Below are 18589 nucleotides of genomic sequence, written 5' to 3' on the forward strand. Positions count from 1 at the left end.
CATTCTCAAGCTCAAAGAACCAATTAGGAACCAAGATTTCCTCCAAGGGCTTTTCAACCTCATCATCCTTAGCTTTTATATGTGCAACATTCATCACCTTGCATTCTTCTACCTTCAAATGCACTTCTTCCACTCTTTTGGATTCTTCCATTTCATGGCGTTTCATCTTATCCAACATGGAAAGGATGGCCGTCTTGTTCCCATGCCTAAGGGTGAGTTCTCCCTTGGTGACATCAATTAAAGATTTCCCGGTTGCAAGGAATGGCCTTCCAAGAATGAGAGGAACATTAGGATCCTCCTTCATATCCAAGACAACAAAGTCCACGGGGAAGATAAAATCATTCACCCTTACTAAGACATTTTCAAGGATCCCATTAGGGAACTTGACGGACTTATCCGCCATTTGAAGGGTGATGGTGGTCGGCTTTAAGACACCAAACTTCAACTTCCGGAAGAAGCTTAAAGGCATAAGATTTATGCTTGCCCCCAAATCACACAAGGCCTTAGTTTGCCTATCATTCCCGATCACACAAGATATGTTAAAGCTTCCCGGATCTTTCATCTTTGCCGGCATCTTTTGTTGGATGATTGCACTACAATTCTCGGTCAAGCTCACGGTTTCATAGTCAACTAACTTCTTCTTCTTTGACATAATCTCCTTCAAGAATTTGAGATAGCCGGGCATTTGTTGGAGTGCCTCAATGAGAGGTATATTGAGGTGCACCTTTTTGAAGATCTCAAGGAACTTTGCAAACTTTTCATCTAATTTCTTCTTGTGTACCACTTGAGGAAATGGTATTTTGACTTCCATGGGCTTGGGAGGAATTCTCATAACTTGTCCCACTCCTCAAGTAGATTGCCTTGCAATCTTTCGGATTTGGAATTGTAGCACTTGGGAATTGCCCCGGTTGGTGAAGTTTTCCCAACGGCTTGAGCAATTTGACTCACTTGATGCTCTAAAGCCCCCAATCTTGTGGTGACCTCCACTACCGCCGTCTCAACTTTATCAATCCTCTTGGTAGAGTGTTCCATAATCCCATCGGTCTTCTCCATTGAACCCCATTAAGCTTGGTTGTGTTGGGAATCTCCAAGAATTTGGCTAAATGCATATTAGGATCCTCCGTGGGTCTTCCCGGGAAACACGTTGCTCCACAATTGGATCAATGTCGTCTTCAACTCAAAATTGTTGGCATTCACTCTTGGATCAATGGGTGGCATTGGGATATTAACGTTCCCAAATGCATTTCTAACCGTGCTTCTCTTCTCCTTTCCTCCTCTCTTTCCCCTTTTCATCTCCCCCATTTGTTGTTGTAGTGGAGGATGATTTGGGCTTGATTAAGGGGGGGTGGAGGTGGAGGTGGTATCGTTGTTCCCATTTGGATTTTCCATTGGCTCAACTAGATGTTGAGCTCGTGTCTCCTCCTCGTCCTCCTCTTCTTCTATTGGCGGCTTCTATCTCTAAATTAATCGGTTCAAGGGGTAGATGCCCTTTAGCGCGTGAAACATAAAAACCTACACAACACAAGAGCGAAACAAGGGAAATTAGAGCTAAACTAGAAAACTAAACTAAATAAAGCAAGTAAATGTCTAAACTAGTATTCTCTATCTTTATCACAATATCAAACACAAAAGCAAATTAGTCCCCGCAACGGCGCCAAAACTGACTCATGCTAAATTTGCAATAAATATGTCACCCACAAGTGTAAGGGTATGAGCACGTGGCAAGTTGAAATTACCCATCTCGAAGACTAAATGCCGGCGAGTACTGACGGCAACTTTGAACACTATCTAGACTAATAGAAGGGGTTTTTGGGTTTTTTCTTAACTAAGATCAAGAACAAGTAAAAGAAGTAAAAGCAAAAGGAAATTAAGACAAGAAAAGGATAGTTTTCACTCAAGTTGGAAAGATAGGGATATTGATCCGTTGGTATGGATCACGGGTGTTCACCTAGGGGTCATGCTCATCTAAATAGTCCTATGTGTGGCTAGGAAGGTCAGGAATTGGTTAGACCCCTCTCGGTGCACTAACGCGTTGATCGGCTCTAATGTCGAGTCTCCTCCCTACCCTTTGCCAACTCCTCAACCTACGGACCAAGCCCTCTCTAGCTATGTCTTCTCGAGCACACAACGAGTTGTTGTCATTTAACTATCTAATTAAGCATCTTTCAACACAATAATTAGAATAAGACATATCAAACGGTAGCTAATCAATTGGGTAATGAAAAAGCACAACAACCAACAAAACCACCACATAAGACATAGATAAGCATAAATCAAGATTTAGCCCATGAATTCCCTACAAACTTCACCAATATCCCTAAAAAGAACTTAGCTACTCATAATGGAAGCTAAGACAAAAAAAGAAAATACAAAAACTTCAAAGGAAAACATAGAAGAAAAGGTAATAACTCCCTAATGTAGACTTGATGTTGGGGAGGATCTTTCTTCTTCAATCTCTTGAAGATGGAAGCCTCATGCCTTCAATGACTTTTATTTTCATTTTTTTTCTCAATTTGTCGGGGAAGGTTAGGGGTTTGAAAATGAAGAAAAACCCACTTCCAAATTTGAGGAAAGCCATGGAGATTCTATGGTAGACCACTTTGATGAAACCAAGCTCTTTGCAGCGTCTACAATGAGGGTTTTGGCGCCAGATTAAGATAGGTCCACGACGGGGATGGCTGCTGCCCGCCTTGCATGGCTTCATGTGGGTGAGATTGCCGATCGTGAGATAGCACCACCATTATAATAATGAGTTTTAGAGAGAAAAAAAGAGAGGGAATTATGGATGTGAGAGGAAGAGAGTGAGTGGTACTATTATATATATGCAAGGAGATAAATGGGGTGTTACAAAACCTTTCATTTGCCATGATAGAATTAAAACTTTGACGTGTGATGCATGGAGAGAAATGGACGTTACAAAACCTTTCACTTACTAAATTAAAACCTCGAAACTTCCCTATGTTTAAAACTTAAAAAGCTTTTCATCTTCTACATTAGAGTTGCAACAAACATCATAACATGATTTTATAATAATTATAATTGACATATGAAACTGTCGGCTACAATAATGCTCAATAATTTCCACACCTATATCATAAAATGCCGATTAAGATGCATAAATTCAATAACTAAAATTAGTTTAAATTAAACTTTTTTAATTCAAAATGACAAACATGTGAATATCTCCCAAATATCAATAAAATTCTCCCTCCGTCCCAGTTCAAAAATTTAGCATTGTACAAAACAATTTAAAAATTGAATAAATTCACAAATAATACCATACACTACTATTTGTGATGATAAATATAAAATTAAAATTAAAGTATTTATATAAATATAAAAAATGTTTATAATAAAAATAACATTCACATAAACATCTAAAAGTGAGTAGACAATTAAACTATAATTTATTGTATTTTAAATGGTCCATTTATTGACAATTTAAAATAGTACATATTATAGTTAAATTGTCTATTGTACTACAATAGTATACTAAGATTATCAAATTGATAATTTTGTAGGAGTATTCATTGAAATATTTAAAATTAGATTACTGTCACAATTAGAAATTATTCCTAAACCGTAGTAGGTAGTATTCTAACTATAGTACAAATTTACAATTATACAACAATAAGTAGAATATAAATTCCAATGAAAATAGTAAAACAAATCGAATTATAAGTTGAGTCGAGAAAAACCCTCTTTCCGGCCCATAAGACAAATTACTTCCAGCTATTTGCTCTCGGATTGACATATTGTTCCTATAGATAAAAGAACTTCCTCATAATATGTAGAAACACTTCAAACTATTAGACACTAATGAACTTGATGAAGCTTCAAGAATCAAACAATATAATGCTCCTAAAATGCACACTAAAATATAGAAAACTTTAGAAAGGAGGAAAATGCTATTGTTGATGTGTAATCCATCAACAAATCAATGCTTTTTATATGTACAAAATAAGAATGCAAAAGGTTATGTAATTAAGTCGCCTTAAACCACAAAGTTAAAGCAATGAAGGTTACAAGAAATGAAAAGCCAAATAAATGTCTCTCCATTATCATCCTCCACTACTCAAGCCATTATTCTTATAAGAGTTCTCTCTTTTTATTTTATTTCTTTTTTATTTCTTTGCACAATTAGTTAGATGTAATTTAATGTACGAGACTTCATATGCATGAATGAATTTGAGATATAACATTAGTAATGGATCATAATATTAAATTATTTCAATCACACATTAAACTCTTTTTATTTACTCCAAAACTCAAGGAAGATGAAGGAAATTATCTAATGCTGTTGCACGGGAATTAATTTATTAATTCTCATCATATATTCCCATCACCATATAATTAACCGTCCAATTATTTATATGATCATAATTGTAATCAATTAACCAATTTAATAACTTTTGTTTATTGCGTTAACATCCTTCTCATAAAATAGTTATACAAAAACTTCCAAAATTTCCTTTTATATATATATAGATTACTCCTTTGATTTAATAGAAAACAATCATTTTTTCTCAACACAAAGTAAGAAACAATGTTAGGTGGGGGCCGTGGGGATCCATAACCAAAGAAGACTGTAGAACACTTATTTAGACAATTATCATTCATCTATGGTTCAATCTAACTAAAGTTACTTTTCATACTAAAATATTCATCTCTGTCGTATTCACATACACAACCCTTACTTTAATATTTTAAATTTATAATTGAACTTTGAAATTTTGAGATTTCTAATCAGACTAATTAGGTATTTATTCCCTATATAATCGAGACTTCCTTATAATAAATATGACGTGATCAGCTCACAATCTACAAATCGTTACAACAATATCTATACAAAAGTTTATAACAATATACGTACAAAAAATGCTAGATCGACACGAAAACCGTATTTAACAAGTGTCTACATTTCATTCCCAAGTAATAATCGGATGGAGCATCTGGTCTCGGAGATTGGGTTTGGGCTTTGTTAAAGATTTGGGCCAGAATAAAAATTGAGCCCAAGACAATATATGTTAAAAAAATCGAAATTAAATAAAATTGATTTATTGATTTTCAGTCGGGAAAGAAAGAAGTAAAACAGTTTCCGACCAAAATTTCTGTTCCGGCGATCATGAAGATCCTAGTGGCCGTCAAACGGGTGGTGGACTACGCCGTCAAAATTCGGGTCAAACCCGACAAGGTATGAAGCTTCAAAGCCCCCAAAATAGGATTAAAAAACGAAAGAAAATAAGCTCAATTTCAATTAATCTTCCTAAATTTATGATTTGTTGCAGAGCGGTGTGGAGACCACGAACGTGAAGATGTCGATGAATCCATTCTGCGAGATAGCTTTAGAGGAGGCGCTCCGGATCAAGGAGTCGGGCCGGGCCTCGGAAGTCGTGGCCGTGAGCGTCGGCCCGGCCCAGTGCGCTGACACTCTCCGCACCGGGCTTGCGATGGGCGCCGACCGGGCCATCCACGTGGAATGCCCGGGAACGCTTTACCCCCTTTCTGTTGCTAAGATCTTCAAGGCGCTCGTCGATGCTGAAAAGCCCGGCCTTCTCCTTCTCGGAAAACAGGTAAGTATTTTTTTAAAATAAAGTTGGATTTTAGGAAATTCTTTCTGGTTTTTACATTTGTGGTGAAGATGTTTGTGATTTGTGCTATTTATGTTTTCTGCTGTGTGATTGGAATTTTGGGATTGATGGATTTCTCTTATAATACTTTACAGAGGATGTTTAGTCATGAGGATTAGCATAGATAGATAAAAATAGGATGGATTGACACTTTGGGATATTTTATGGCCTTGCATTGGAGCATTGCTAATAAGTAAGATAAAAATACTCAATATGTTTACTACTACTAGTAAACCGCCCGTGTTTGAATTGGGTAAAGTGTTCTTGGCATATAGCTCTTCTCTAGGTGCTGAGAGTGTTGCAAATGTGAGGTTTAGTTGGGTTAGGAAGCTAATGACTTGTATTCTGTTTTCACATTCCAAAGGCATAAGCTGGCAAGATCGCCTTCTTGTGTACAATTTGGTCTTGCTTGTGCTTTTGTTCTCTCACAAAGTTCTTGATTTTTACTTGGGAAATGAAGTTGTTGTTTTTGTTGATTGAGTGATAGCCTATATCTTAGGGGCTGTTCGGTTTACAAGATTGTATGCCGGGATTAAATATGTACTATTGTGTATTGTTCATGAGATTGAATTTCACAACTCAATCCTAGACTACGTCTCGTGATTATTTTGTCTAACAAATCGAACAGCCATTAGGAGTTTCACATTTGGATCATATGGTTGTTACTTTGTATTGGCCACTCTAAAGACATTCTGAAAACATGTATGTCCATTTGTGCGGAATGTAATCTGATGTTCTTGCTTCCCTTTTTCCTTTTCACCAGAAATGAAAATGACGGTGTTGCTACAGTTTGCTTATAAAGGTGTGCTTTTACATTATCGCATAGCTAGTTCAAGGAGAAAGTTTTTTTTCTAACTATTGAATGGACATTTCTGATATAAATGATCCCCCTTAGCCTTCATATTCATATGTTATCACTTAGTTTGAGTTTTATCTATGCCTCGGAAGAAATGTATGCTTCTGTTTTGATTTGACTGCTTCTGCTTGTTGACCTGAATTTCATCATGTAGATCTATTTCTCTGTCGTTTTAATGTTTTTTTAATGGTGTACGATTCTCCATCAGATTATTGTTTCTGATGTTCTGATTTATGCAGGCCATCGATGATGATTGCAACCAAACGGGGCAAATGATTGCAGGGCTTCTTAAATGGCCTCAAGGAACCTTTGCCTCCAAGGTTAGCCCTAGCGTTGCTCCTTTTTCTATAAAATGTCGATATAGTATGATCACTATGTTTTCGGCTTAATGAAATGTCTACAATACGAGAGGAAGATGAGAACTACTTGCTTGATCACCGACTCACCCAGTCATTAGTTCAAAAAACTACTGTTATGATGCCTTGTTATATCCCATTTTTCTCTTTCTTTATGCGATTTCATCGAATATATTTTGTTATATCCAATACAAGAGGCATTCGAAGCTCACCTCCTCTCCGACTATATGTTTCTTGCTAGAGTATCTTCTTTCATTGGCCATAAGCTAGCTTTGACACATTACGTGAATCTTCAAATTTTTGTTCAATTCCATTAGGTTGTACTCGATGAAGGAAATAAAGTAGCAACCGTGGACAGAGAGGTTGATGGTGGTCTCGAGACCTTGAGCTTGGATTTACCTGCTGTAATCACGTAAAAATCTTCCCTTCTTACTTGTAATGATTCATTCTCTCGCAATTCCTGTTCTGACCTGCATTCTTTATTGCAGCACTGACCTGAGGCTGAACCAACCAAGATATGCCACTCTTCCGAACATTATGAAGGCAAAGTCGAAGGTGATAAAGAAGCTCACTCTGCAGGATCTGAACGTCGAGATCAGATCCGACTTGGAGGTTGTTCAAGTGACAGAGCCTCCCAAAAGACAAGCCGGGGTAGTTCTTTCTTCTGTAGATGAACTCATTGATAGGTTAAAAAACGAAGCACGCGTTATATGATTCTGCGAAAATTATCTGCAATGTTATGATATGTTCTTTATTGGGCCCTATGAAGTCATATGATTCTTATAGTTGCTAGACTATAATCATGAAGTTTTGATTTCTTCACAAGAAAAAATGCAGCTGCCTACATATAAAATGTCTATTTATGTTTTTCGGCCTAAACGACGATGTTTTTTTTTTTGTGTGAATATACGATACTGTTAAACTCATTTGTAACCAAAAAATTTTGCTGAGGGAAATTTCGAACAAGTCTACAAACTTTTAGAATATTATTCCTAAATTTTTGAGGTGCAGATTGCAATGATTTACTTATTTATTTATAGTACTACTAGTATTTTTACTGGGTTTAAACTTGTAAAGACTGATTTTTTATTTGTGGGACAGTATTAAAAAATTTTGTGGTTTTCTAACAAATTTGTCAGTGTTTTTCTTATGCTAGGCTGCAGTGGTTCTTATAAATGTTCTTTGGAATATTCTTCCTAAATTTCTGAGGTGTAGAATGCAATGATTTAATTATATAATTATTTTTTACTTTAAATTTTAACTTTTTCCTTAGCTCTTACTATATGGGAAAGGCCACCATATTCCTATGAAATTGAATGGGTACATTTGATTGGGGGCGTTGCTCTTTAGTTTACCCAAGGATTGAATAAAATCAAGAATGGGAATATAATTGTGATAAGATGCAATCTAAAAATCTTAGATGCTCTATGTCTATTTTATTTAAATAATATTCAAACCCAAATTTCAAAATTAGCCCAAATATAAAAGTTTATCAAATAGTATAACCTAATAGAAATGAATTTAAATCATTTTTTAATTACTTCTTCCGTTTCATTATAGTTGAATCGTACTTCTTTTCCAAATGTCGAATTATTGTTGAGTTCTTTTTTTTTATACAAAAAAACAACACATACTCTTTTATTTTATTCATAATATATTCTTTTTCTGTATCTCTATTTTCTTAAATTACACATTTCAAAAAAATGTCTTAGTTACAATAAGACTAATAGTACTCCTTCCGTCCAAATGGTATTTTCTGATATCTCAATTAAATTGAATCATTTCCTTTTTTTATAAAACTAAAATAAAATAGCACACACTTTTATTTAATTGAAAAACAACAAGAATTCATCAATTAGTCTAATAAAAGAAACTGCCAATGTCATCGCATGTGAAAATCGCACTGCAATTATTTAACCGCATTGTATTTGCAGGAATAAATACGGCGGCAGAAATAGCAGCTTCGTTGGTTACGGCTAAGCCAATAATTGACGCCGCCGTCCACGTGTCTCCCCCTGAGTGGGCGGCTTCCCACTACCCGTCGAATCATATCTCGTGACTGCTTTTCACCCTCAAATTAATTGCCATCAATCCATTTTCCCCTCAAAAGTTTGAAATCGAAGTCGAAATCGCAATCAAAATCCCCAATTATTAATTTGACTCGCCCACCCCAATTCTTTGCCCTAATCACACGTGATTGTGATGATGAATGGCTATGCACATCACGTGGATTCACTCGACGAGAATTGCTGGACCGAGTTAATCGATTACAGCTTCCTCTTGGACGACGCCGTCCCGGCCGCGGACCTTTATTTGAACCCTCAGCCACCGCCGCAAAAGTGAGTTTGTTTTGGATTATTTTTTTCTATCACAGTAATTATTGCTTGATTTGAATGTTTTCATTTTCGAATGGAGATTTTCTGCGTCCATGATCTATAAGGATGTGGTTTTGTAGATTTATGCCTATGTTTAGGATTGAAAGTTCGAGATAGGAAATCGTTTTGTAGATTTATTTCGTTATTAATAGTTTTTCAGTGCAAATTGAGATTTAAGCCAATGCAGCGATCGAAATATTCAGCAAAACTGAAAAAGACATATCTAGAGGATTTTTAAGCGGTTCTTATGGTTAAAAATAGACATAGCAGGTTGGTTAGAGCGAGATTTGAGCTCATGTCTAGATTTGTAAACATTGAGCTGCTTATAGTGTTCCAGGAGATCATTAGGCGGTCATTTGTCGCTCAGCTGATAAGATTCCAGATTATAGTCATGGTGAAATAATCCGCGTAGTCCGTCGTCCATTGAATATTGTAACAATACATCCCAAGTTTAGCGTACTTCACCTAACCAGGGACTGATAATTTAGCAAAATTCCAAACTGTCCCTGTGATATCGTGAGAAGAGCATCGATGTCGCACAATAGAAAAAGCAAGACGATGAGATACTTGGGACTGGACAATCAAAGAATATCTGGATATGACTTGTGGTTATTCCTCCATTTCAAATATTTCTTTGATAAGGTAATCTTGAATCCAAAAGGCTCCACCTGTGCTGAAGTCAAGCTTATTGAGCTCGAGTTTGAAGTCTATAAAGTTATTCTTAGGTGGTTTTAGGTTTCAGCCATGAAATTTTTAAGAGCCCAACTTGCTGGTTGCTCTTAATCTTATAAACAAGGTGTGGTAGTGACTAGTGATGTATTAAAGTTATAACACCGTATCTTGGCTACTCTTTTGCTTACTAGTATTACAATTCTGTGGCTAAATATATTACCTGCTGTAAATCTGTCACAGTATTAGTCATTGATATGATCATTATTTTATTGAAGTGCTTGCGTGACGAATGATGTGTCGTTTAGTGGAACTACATCACATATCAGTGATTCTGTGGAAGAGCGAGAAAACCCAAAAAAGAGGTAATCTTTAATATAATCTGTGTATTTCTGTTGCTGGAAGAGCTTATATAGCTTCTATAATGTGATTCAGCTGGATTCACGAAAGTACTAAAAATCGTGATATGGCAATTTTGATTCATTTCTCACTCTACATGTACGGAGTTTGAATTTGCTACATGGAATCTTGCTGTCTTAAAACTGCTCTTTGTTGTTCAAAAACCTGAAGCACGTCTATTACAGGCTAACATTTGTTTAATGGTTAGTTCCTTCAATGTATGAAATGGCTAGTCTTTGGCCTTCATATCTAGTATCTACATAAGGTTTTTCCAAATGGACTTGCGAAAGGAAGTTTGGTTATGTTTTTATGTTCTTTTCCTATTGCAAATCTATTTTAACTTGTTCTGGATAAATGCTTCATCACAATTTTTTCGAACAAAGCCAACTAAACTCTTGGCCTTGTTGCACCCATTCTACAGGGGTCGCAGTCAACAGTGTGGTGGAACAGGAAACAAAGCATGCCGTGAGAGAATGAGGAGAGAAAAATTGAACGACAGGTAGTATCTACTATTTCCCGAAAGAAAGTGGGAGATTGTGGTAGTGCATTACGTGAGGGACTAGATAGATTGTTTCAAATAAAGAACTGTTTTGGGCTTGGTGCAGGTTTACAGAGTTGTCTGCTACGCTAGAACCTGGGAGACCTGCAAAAACTGACAAACTGGCCATACTAGGTGATGCCATCAGAGTTCTAAACCAGCTAAAAACTGAATCGGAGGAGTATAAAGAGATGAACGAGAAGCTTTTAGAAGAGATAAAAACTTTGAAGGTCAGACATTGCCTAACCACCTCATATTGCCATGTTTTTGAGTCAGTAGAAATCCCTTTTCAGCTCTATAACTATGTCGTATCTAAAACAGGCTGAGAAAAATGAACTTCGTGAAGAGAAGTTAGTGCTCAAGACAGATAAAGAGAGGATGGAGCAGCAACTGAAAAGCATGGCTGTTCCTCCTGCCGGTTTCATGCATGCACATCCGCAGGTATACCCTGCTGCCCCAAAACAGATGCCAATGTACCCTGGCTACAGTCTCGTACCAATGTGGCAGTACCTACCTCCGTCTGCTCGTGACACATCTCAAGATCATGAGCTCAGGCCACCTGCTGCTTGATTTTGTGTGCGATGATGCTCCTTATAAGCTTGATCACGCAGTTGAGAATTTTTCTGCCTGACATGCTTGTAAATACAAAATCAGAAATGCTCGCGAGTTGATTTTATATTGGTTTTAGATCTCTTGCTTCTAATGCTGTTTTGAACAAATTTTGAGTACTAAATAAGTTGAAAGATTTCTTTTTGACGGAAACGGGTTCGTACATTTTACTTTTGTGTTTCAGTTTCAGCTTCTTTCCTGCATTTATTAAATGATGCCTTAGAGCAATTTTCTGTTCTCTGTGAATAGATTTATGCGGTAAAATAATGAAATGTTTTACAAATTGAACTTTTGTGAAGAATCATGAACTGTCGTCGTAGTAATAAATTTTGTGCACAACCAAAATTATTTTCTCTGATAATCATTGAGGCGGCGCCGCCACTACAGATCGTATCAATGCTCACATCCTTTATTTTGCTTCGACCCTATTTGTGTGTAAAAGAAGTGAAATTTTTTTGTGGAAATTCTAAACCAATAAACAAAGATTTTTAGAAAAATCCATGTAGTGATTCATATGCAGCCAGCGGAGTCAACCATTATTACATTAAAATAATAAGTGTGCAGCTGCTTTCTACTAAAAATCCAACTTTCGCCGGAAAAAATGGTAGTTTCAAGCAGCATGGATGCACAATCCGATCGGAAGAGCGAGTTGCAGGCCTTCGACGACACGAAAGCCGGCGTGAAAGGACTAGTCGACGCCGGGATCACCAAGCTGCCCGCAATCTTCCTCCATCCACCGCAGAATTTGAAGGATATCGGGACCACGACCGGAACTCACTTGGATTTTCCGGTCATAGATCTCGAGAGCTTCGACAAGGATCCGAGCCTACGCCGGAAAGTCGTGGACGGGATTCGAGAAGCGGCGGAGACGTGGGGTTTCTTCCAAGTTGTGAATCATGGGATTCCGGTAGCAGTTTTGGATGATATGTTGGACGGAGTTCGTGGATTCATGGAGCAGGATACGGATATCAAGAAGCAATATTACACTAGAGACTCAACTAACAAGTTTCGGTTTAATAGTAATTTCGATCTGTTTAGTGCTCCGGCGACTAACTGGAGGGACTCTTTTTACTGTGTTGTTGCTCCTAATCCTCCACAGCCTCAACAGCTGCCTCAAGTTTGCAGGTCTATAACATTCTAGAAGCTTCCTTTGTCAATTCTTGTTTATGTGATTATTCTTCTATGGTTAGAGTAGTGTTGGATTGAATTGATTAGATTGGAAGAATTTAGAACTTGTGATGAAAGATTGGATGATTGTGTGTTTAGGGAATCTTTTTTGTTGTGTTCAGATGTGTTCTGGCTCCTAATAGTTTGCAGTTCCATAACTATCTAGGAGCTTCCTGAGTTCTTGATTATTTGATTATTCTTCTATAGCTGGAGTAGTGTTGTAGATGGTGTTGGATTGAAATGATTAAAGTGGAAAAAGTTAGACTTTGTGATGAAGATTGGATGATTGTGTGTTTAAGGAGTCTTTGTGTTGAGTTCAGTTGTGTTCTTGCTTCCTAATCATCCACTGCCTCAACAACTATCTCAAATTTGCAGTTCTATGAAAATCTAGAAGCTTCCTTTGTTAATTCTTGATTATTTGATTATTCTTTCTGTAACTATAGCAGTGTTGTAGATAGTGTTGGATTGAATGGATTAAAGTGGAATTTTGGCCTTGTGATGAAGATTGGTGGATGATTGTGTGTTTTAGGGAAATCATGATGGAATACTCTAAGCAAGTGATGGGATTAGGGAGGAGTTTGTTTGAGTTGCTGTCTGAAGGTCTTGGACTCAGCACAAATCATCTCCTGGATATGGAATGTGCACACTCACTTTTCATGGTCTCCCATTACTACCCCTCGTGCCCGGAGCCGGAGCTCACATTGGGTGTGACTAGACACTCGGACAACAACTTTGCAACCGTGCTTCTGCAGGACAACCTCGGCGGGCTCCAAGTGTGGCATCAGAACCAGTGGGTGGATGTTCCTCCTCTCCGGGGAGCCTTAGTCGTCAACATTGGAGATCTTCTTCAAGTAAGCAACTGCTACGGACTCCAGTGTCTCACATTGATTAGTTTTTGAAAAGAGTTTCATGTTTGGTCTGTAATGCATCTATAATATCAATCTTGCAGCTGGTAACGAACGATAAGTACAAAAGCGTGGAGCACAGGGTGCTGTCGAGCAAGGCCGGCCCGAGGATATCAGTTGCCAGCTTCTTTGGGAGGGATTCGGGACCAAGCTCGATCGTTCATGCCCCGATTAAGGAGCTGTTGTCAGAGACGAACCCTCCCAAGTACCGCCCCACCACATCAGAAGAGTATAGTGACTACTTCTGCAAGAAGGGCCTTGATGGCACTTCTGCCTTGCTTCACTTCCAACTCAAAGGTTAGCCTTTTGAAGTTGAAATGTAAAACAGCCTTCATCTATAGCTTCATTTCTCCTATCTTTGTAATCAACATTTGTAATAACTAAAACTACCTTGAATTATCAATAAAGAGTTTTGATCTATGTAAAACCCATTCTTAATACAAAAATACAGAATCAAGCATACATAGGTCATTTTTAGGTCATCGTAAGCTTATTTTTATGTCATTATAATAAGGATGACATAAAAGGATCTTAACATGACCTCAAACCCAAATTTTATAATACGACCTAAAACCGCTTTATAATGACCCACTGTGTTTTTCTTTAATTATTGACCATTAGATTGAAAAATCTCATGGTCAGGATTTGGTCAGGATTTTGTATTGAGATGCATTTTTGTATTGATCATTTTCCTTATTAATAAGCTTTGATAGTTTAGGTACAAAGTTGTAAAAGACAGCCATTACAACATAGTAATAGTATAAGAGATTATTTGAGTGAAATCAAAGGGCTAATTGAGCTTGAAGTAGGACAACAATGGGGTATTAGCCTCCATGCCCTTTGCATATCTACAAGCAATAATCTCCTCCCCTTTGGCCTCCCTATAAACAGGTGGATTCTCTTCGGACAGCAGCTCCTTGATCGGACCATAAACCTTCGAGCCGTTGCTCTCCTCCACATGCATACGAAACACAAGTGCAACTGAAACCCGCGGACCTATGCTCCTCGCCAGTGCCCTGTGGTACACACTTTTAAACGCACCGTTGCTGATTAGCTGCAACACACAAGCACTAATCGTTAAGGGCATCCACAACAGAGTGCATTGAAAAGCACTTACACTATTCATGTGCTTATCTACTTACGTACCTCCATGAGATCACCGACGTTGACCAGAAGAGTTCCCGGGGAAGGCGGGACATCAACCCAACGATGCTTGTGGAGAATCTGCAGTCCACCGATATCGTCCTGCAGTAGAAGAGTGAGGAAGCCGCTGTCTGTGTGGCTGCTGAACCCGAGTGTCATGTCTGGCTCGGGACAGGCCGGATAATAATTGCACGCCACAAACTGTGCCTCTGCACAATCCATGTCCATCAGGTGATTCCGGTCCAGCCCAAGAGCTTCAGACAGCAGCTCGAACAGAAGTATTCCGACGTCCTTTGCTTGCTTTGAGTATTCCAGCATTGTATCTCTGCCATAGCCAACATCATCATGCATCATGGAGTTAAGGGTGTTTCGATGAAAATGATGTATACATCTCGATCAGACAAAAAAGAATCCGAATAGATCTGTAAATTTCTCGAAAGATGAAATGATGAACTGAAGCTACTATATGTAACACCAAACAATTGAACACACATATATATGCAAACCTAAAATCAAAGAAAATGGGATATATACCTGCAAACTTGAGGCAATTCATGTGGCTGAGGTGGATTAGGAGCCATGACCAGATATAGAGTATCCCTCCAGTTTGCATAAGGCACTCTAAACAGATCAAAATTGCTATTAAACCCCACTTTCCTCTTTATATCTCGTGTGTAATACTGCTTCTTATCCTCACCATCCAGCTCAAAAAACTCTTTCACAACCTCCATCACTTTGTTCATCAAATCTGCCGGAATCCCGTGATTCAGAATCTTGAAAAACCCCCATTCCCGGCACGCAGATCTGACTTGATCGACGACTCCTCTGCGGTCCTTCTCCAAGCAGGCCAAGTCGACTACCGGGACACTGGCGTCAGAAGTTGTCTTCTCTTCGTTGATGTATTGTTCGTGGATGAATATTCGAGGAATCTTTGTGACCCCGGCTTCCACAAGCCCCTTCACACCGGCTTTCGTGTCATCGAATGCTTGTAGTTCGCTGATTCTGTCGTAGTCAGACATCTTGGCAGCTAAGATGATCTCTTTCAGTTGAGTGCAAAAGTATTGAGTTTGTGCAATGATAGTATTTCATCAACTTATCTTATACTCCATCACTCTTTTGTCCTTTTTTCCAATAATGGAGTAAGTATTTTATATTGATATGCCACCCTCTTTAGGTAAGGTGATGTTCCCAAACATAACGCATTAAAATAATGAAGTAGTTGATCCTTTTTAGGAATATAATGAAATTGATCAACTATAATAAGCTTTAATACAGTAAACCAGCATTAAAATCAGAATGAAAGATATGATACCAGATTGATCAGGTATAAAGTGGAATGTAGGGAATATAATGGATTATAAATTTGAAGAACACAGCAATAATATTTAATGCCCGGATCCACCACTGCAAAGTTCTAGATAACTCGAGGTTCACTGTTAGATTCTACACTAATTTAATTATAATATCAAAATATATGCCATACTAAAAAAAAAACTATATTAGTAATCACTTAGTATTAAATAAAATTTGTAACAACCAATTATTAAGTAATAACGTTAAAAAGATAAATATAAACCCCAGCCAATGCCCCTAAAAATCAATAGTTACAAATTTAAAATAAAACATATAATTGGAATGAAAACACAATTAAATCAAGCAAGAGTGAATAATCAAACTTAAAAGCCTCATCTGTGATTAATTCCTGGAAAAACTGTAACATACATATAAATTCATGAATTTCTAAAGAGATCATGGCATAGCCGAGACAACATCGTCCAAAAAAAGAAAGACAAAACGAAATCACAGACATTCTAGTGCTGCTGATGATGATACAATACAACCCTTACAAAAACTGGTTCCAGTACTCCCTAGCCAGATCATTAAAGCAAATTAATGAAGCAACTAAAACCAATCACTTTTGTCTGACCTCTAGTTAGTTTTTGCCTTAGGAGCCTTCTTCTTCGATGATCTCCGTGGCATTGAGTTCGTCATGCCAACAAAGAAGAGCAAAGCCCCGAGCAGCGCCAAGTTCTGGTCAGAAAGTTGGAGTGAGTTAATGTCAGTAATGAATAATGAATGCAGCATGATGAGTAGTAACTAGTCACATAATGAATTCGCTAACACTCATTTGTTTGGTGGTGCACATGGTTCATAGATTGAATGCAAACCTGAGTGAACTTGACGAAGAGCTGAACAAATTCCTTTTTGTCAGCTTCGTAGTTGTAGAAGTCATACAAGATAGGGGTTGAAATAGCTTGATGGAGTAGCTGAGAATACAAAAGAACTTTAAGCAACAATGATTGAGTTCATATTATATATATATATATATATATATATATAGAAGAAGGATTGGTAGTGGGTACCAGAATCACAGCTCCAAAAGAGCTGCTGAAGACGAACAAAAGGCTACCAAGAGACTTCATGATGATAGCTCCCAATATCAAATGTTTCATCTGAAATAAACAATTCCCTCAATCTATAAATTCATGCCAGCGCATATATATGTGTCTTTGTGAGTGTGTGCATAGTCGTGTTTCATCTATGAATTGCGAATAAATGAAGACTCTCCTTACCTCAATATGGGGAATTTGAAATCCAGTGTGTGTAGCAACATGTTTAGAGAAAACATTGAACTTTGGCCTTAATTGCCTTGCTGCTGGTCCACCATCATTACCGAATTCATTGAACCTACAAAAGTTTACAATGGGTTGCATAAGAAGGCGCTTCATACATTCATGTATGGCTTGATACATGAAACAAATGAATAGTAATTCTTGTACAAATTACCATTTCAGACTATTTGAAGCTTCATTCAAAATCAACAGATAAGTAAAACATTGAGTAATTAACAGACACATGGCTTCGTAAGTAACTATCGTATAGCATTTAGAATGTTTATAAGGAATAAAAATGAAAGAATCATCAGTATAAAAGCATCTCCAACATACAAAAGAAATCTGGTTCAACCAACAATTTCAGCAGCACACTAACCATTTTCCATTACCACCACAAACATGCAAAACATAAAACAATTCTTAACAAGATCCAGATAAACAAAGGTAACAAAATCTCAGGTTCTACGTAAACAATGTGGCAATTGGACGCATTGGATCAAATTCTGGAAACACCTAAATTAGCTATACATAATCATATAGCAGCAAAATTCTGGTAGTAGCTTCGATCTATTGATCCTCACAAAAATGAGAGATCATTGACCTGCAACTGCAAGAGCAGGGTAGCAATGCTGAAGAATGCAGTTCCGAAAACAACAATAACTAGTCCTGATCTAATCAAACGGTGACAATTATACCAAGATTAACTTAGAATTTTACTTTACATTGTTATCTCGCTTCAGTTTGAACTTTCTTAATCAACACCAATGAAATCGATACTAACAATCTTCGAATGGAGGCATAGAATTCATCCAACTCGAAAACATCGATTCATCACCAAATAGCTCAAAATTGTAAGATCACGAAAATCAAATGTAAAGTCCTCAGTACACAATCTATTGAGATATTCATCAGATCCAATCGCGTAGATCAACTCCAAAGTCACAAGTGAAGGTGAAACCAAGCTAAACCGAGCTCGAAACTATTTCATACTTGAACAAGCTCAATATAAAACGATTGAAAAGCACCAAACAAACAAAATCGCGAGCGGTGAAAGGAACGCAGATCTATGTAAGAGGCAGAAGTCTTACTCTTGGTAGGCGGAGAGAACGAAGACAGAGACGAACAGGAGTCTACCGAGGAAAGAAATGAACGCCATTGTCTCCCTGTTTGAGCTCTCTCTATTCTCTCTCTCTAGATGATGAATTGAAGTCTCTCTAGATTTGGTGCACTTTAAAATGGCAAAGATTCAAAAGAGGCGACTTGAATGCGTGTTGTTTGAATTGGAAATTTTGTGAATATTGCTTTTCTTTTTTCTCTATCTAAATTT

The 18589-nt window shown here is 37.5% G+C and overlaps 5 protein-coding genes across 5 annotated transcripts; 3 read left to right on the forward strand and 2 right to left on the reverse strand.

The window, feature by feature from the left end:
• The first annotated feature begins 5071 nt into the window (after positions 1-5071).
• LOC125193253 (electron transfer flavoprotein subunit beta, mitochondrial-like) lies at positions 5072-7627 on the forward strand. The gene is made up of 5 exons (XM_048091021.1): positions 5072-5194; positions 5289-5573; positions 6726-6806; positions 7160-7254; positions 7331-7627. The coding sequence occupies exons 1-5, from the start codon at positions 5126-5128 to the stop codon at positions 7554-7556; spliced, it is 756 nt and encodes a 251-aa protein (XP_047946978.1). The 5' UTR covers positions 5072-5125; the 3' UTR covers positions 7557-7627.
• Positions 7628-8907: 1280 nt separating this feature from the next.
• LOC125193020 (transcription factor bHLH104-like) lies at positions 8908-11585 on the forward strand. Its single transcript, XM_048090718.1, has 5 exons — positions 8908-9181; positions 10165-10251; positions 10707-10784; positions 10891-11053; positions 11145-11585. Exons 1-5 carry the CDS (start codon positions 9045-9047, stop codon positions 11391-11393), a joined length of 714 nt encoding a protein of 237 aa, XP_047946675.1. The 5' UTR covers positions 8908-9044; the 3' UTR covers positions 11394-11585.
• A 121-nt stretch (positions 11586-11706) lies between these two features.
• Positions 11707-15138, forward strand: LOC125193017 (1-aminocyclopropane-1-carboxylate oxidase homolog 1-like). Its single transcript, XM_048090716.1, has 4 exons — positions 11707-12557; positions 13129-13450; positions 13549-13801; positions 14396-15138. The coding sequence occupies exons 1-4, from the start codon at positions 12034-12036 to the stop codon at positions 14434-14436; spliced, it is 1140 nt and encodes a 379-aa protein (XP_047946673.1). The 5' UTR covers positions 11707-12033; the 3' UTR covers positions 14437-15138.
• On the reverse strand, positions 14243-16073 carry LOC125193019 (1-aminocyclopropane-1-carboxylate oxidase homolog). Its single transcript, XM_048090717.1, has 3 exons — positions 15182-16073; positions 14651-14972; positions 14243-14558 (listed from the first exon to the last, which is right to left on the reverse strand). The coding sequence occupies exons 1-3, from the start codon at positions 15664-15666 to the stop codon at positions 14295-14297; spliced, it is 1071 nt and encodes a 356-aa protein (XP_047946674.1). The 5' UTR covers positions 15667-16073; the 3' UTR covers positions 14243-14294.
• A 241-nt stretch (positions 16074-16314) lies between these two features.
• LOC125193251 lies at positions 16315-18509 on the reverse strand. The gene is made up of 5 exons (XM_048091018.1): positions 18351-18509; positions 17221-17335; positions 17011-17100; positions 16816-16914; positions 16315-16678 (listed from the first exon to the last, which is right to left on the reverse strand). Exons 1-5 carry the CDS (start codon positions 18416-18418, stop codon positions 16577-16579), a joined length of 474 nt encoding a protein of 157 aa, XP_047946975.1. The 5' UTR covers positions 18419-18509; the 3' UTR covers positions 16315-16576.
• Positions 18510-18589: the final 80 nt, after the last annotated feature.

This window comes from Salvia hispanica, chromosome 6 (assembly GCF_023119035.1).
Source record: "Salvia hispanica cultivar TCC Black 2014 chromosome 6, UniMelb_Shisp_WGS_1.0, whole genome shotgun sequence".
In the NCBI taxonomy this organism is placed as follows: Eukaryota; Viridiplantae; Streptophyta; class Magnoliopsida; order Lamiales; family Lamiaceae; genus Salvia; species Salvia hispanica.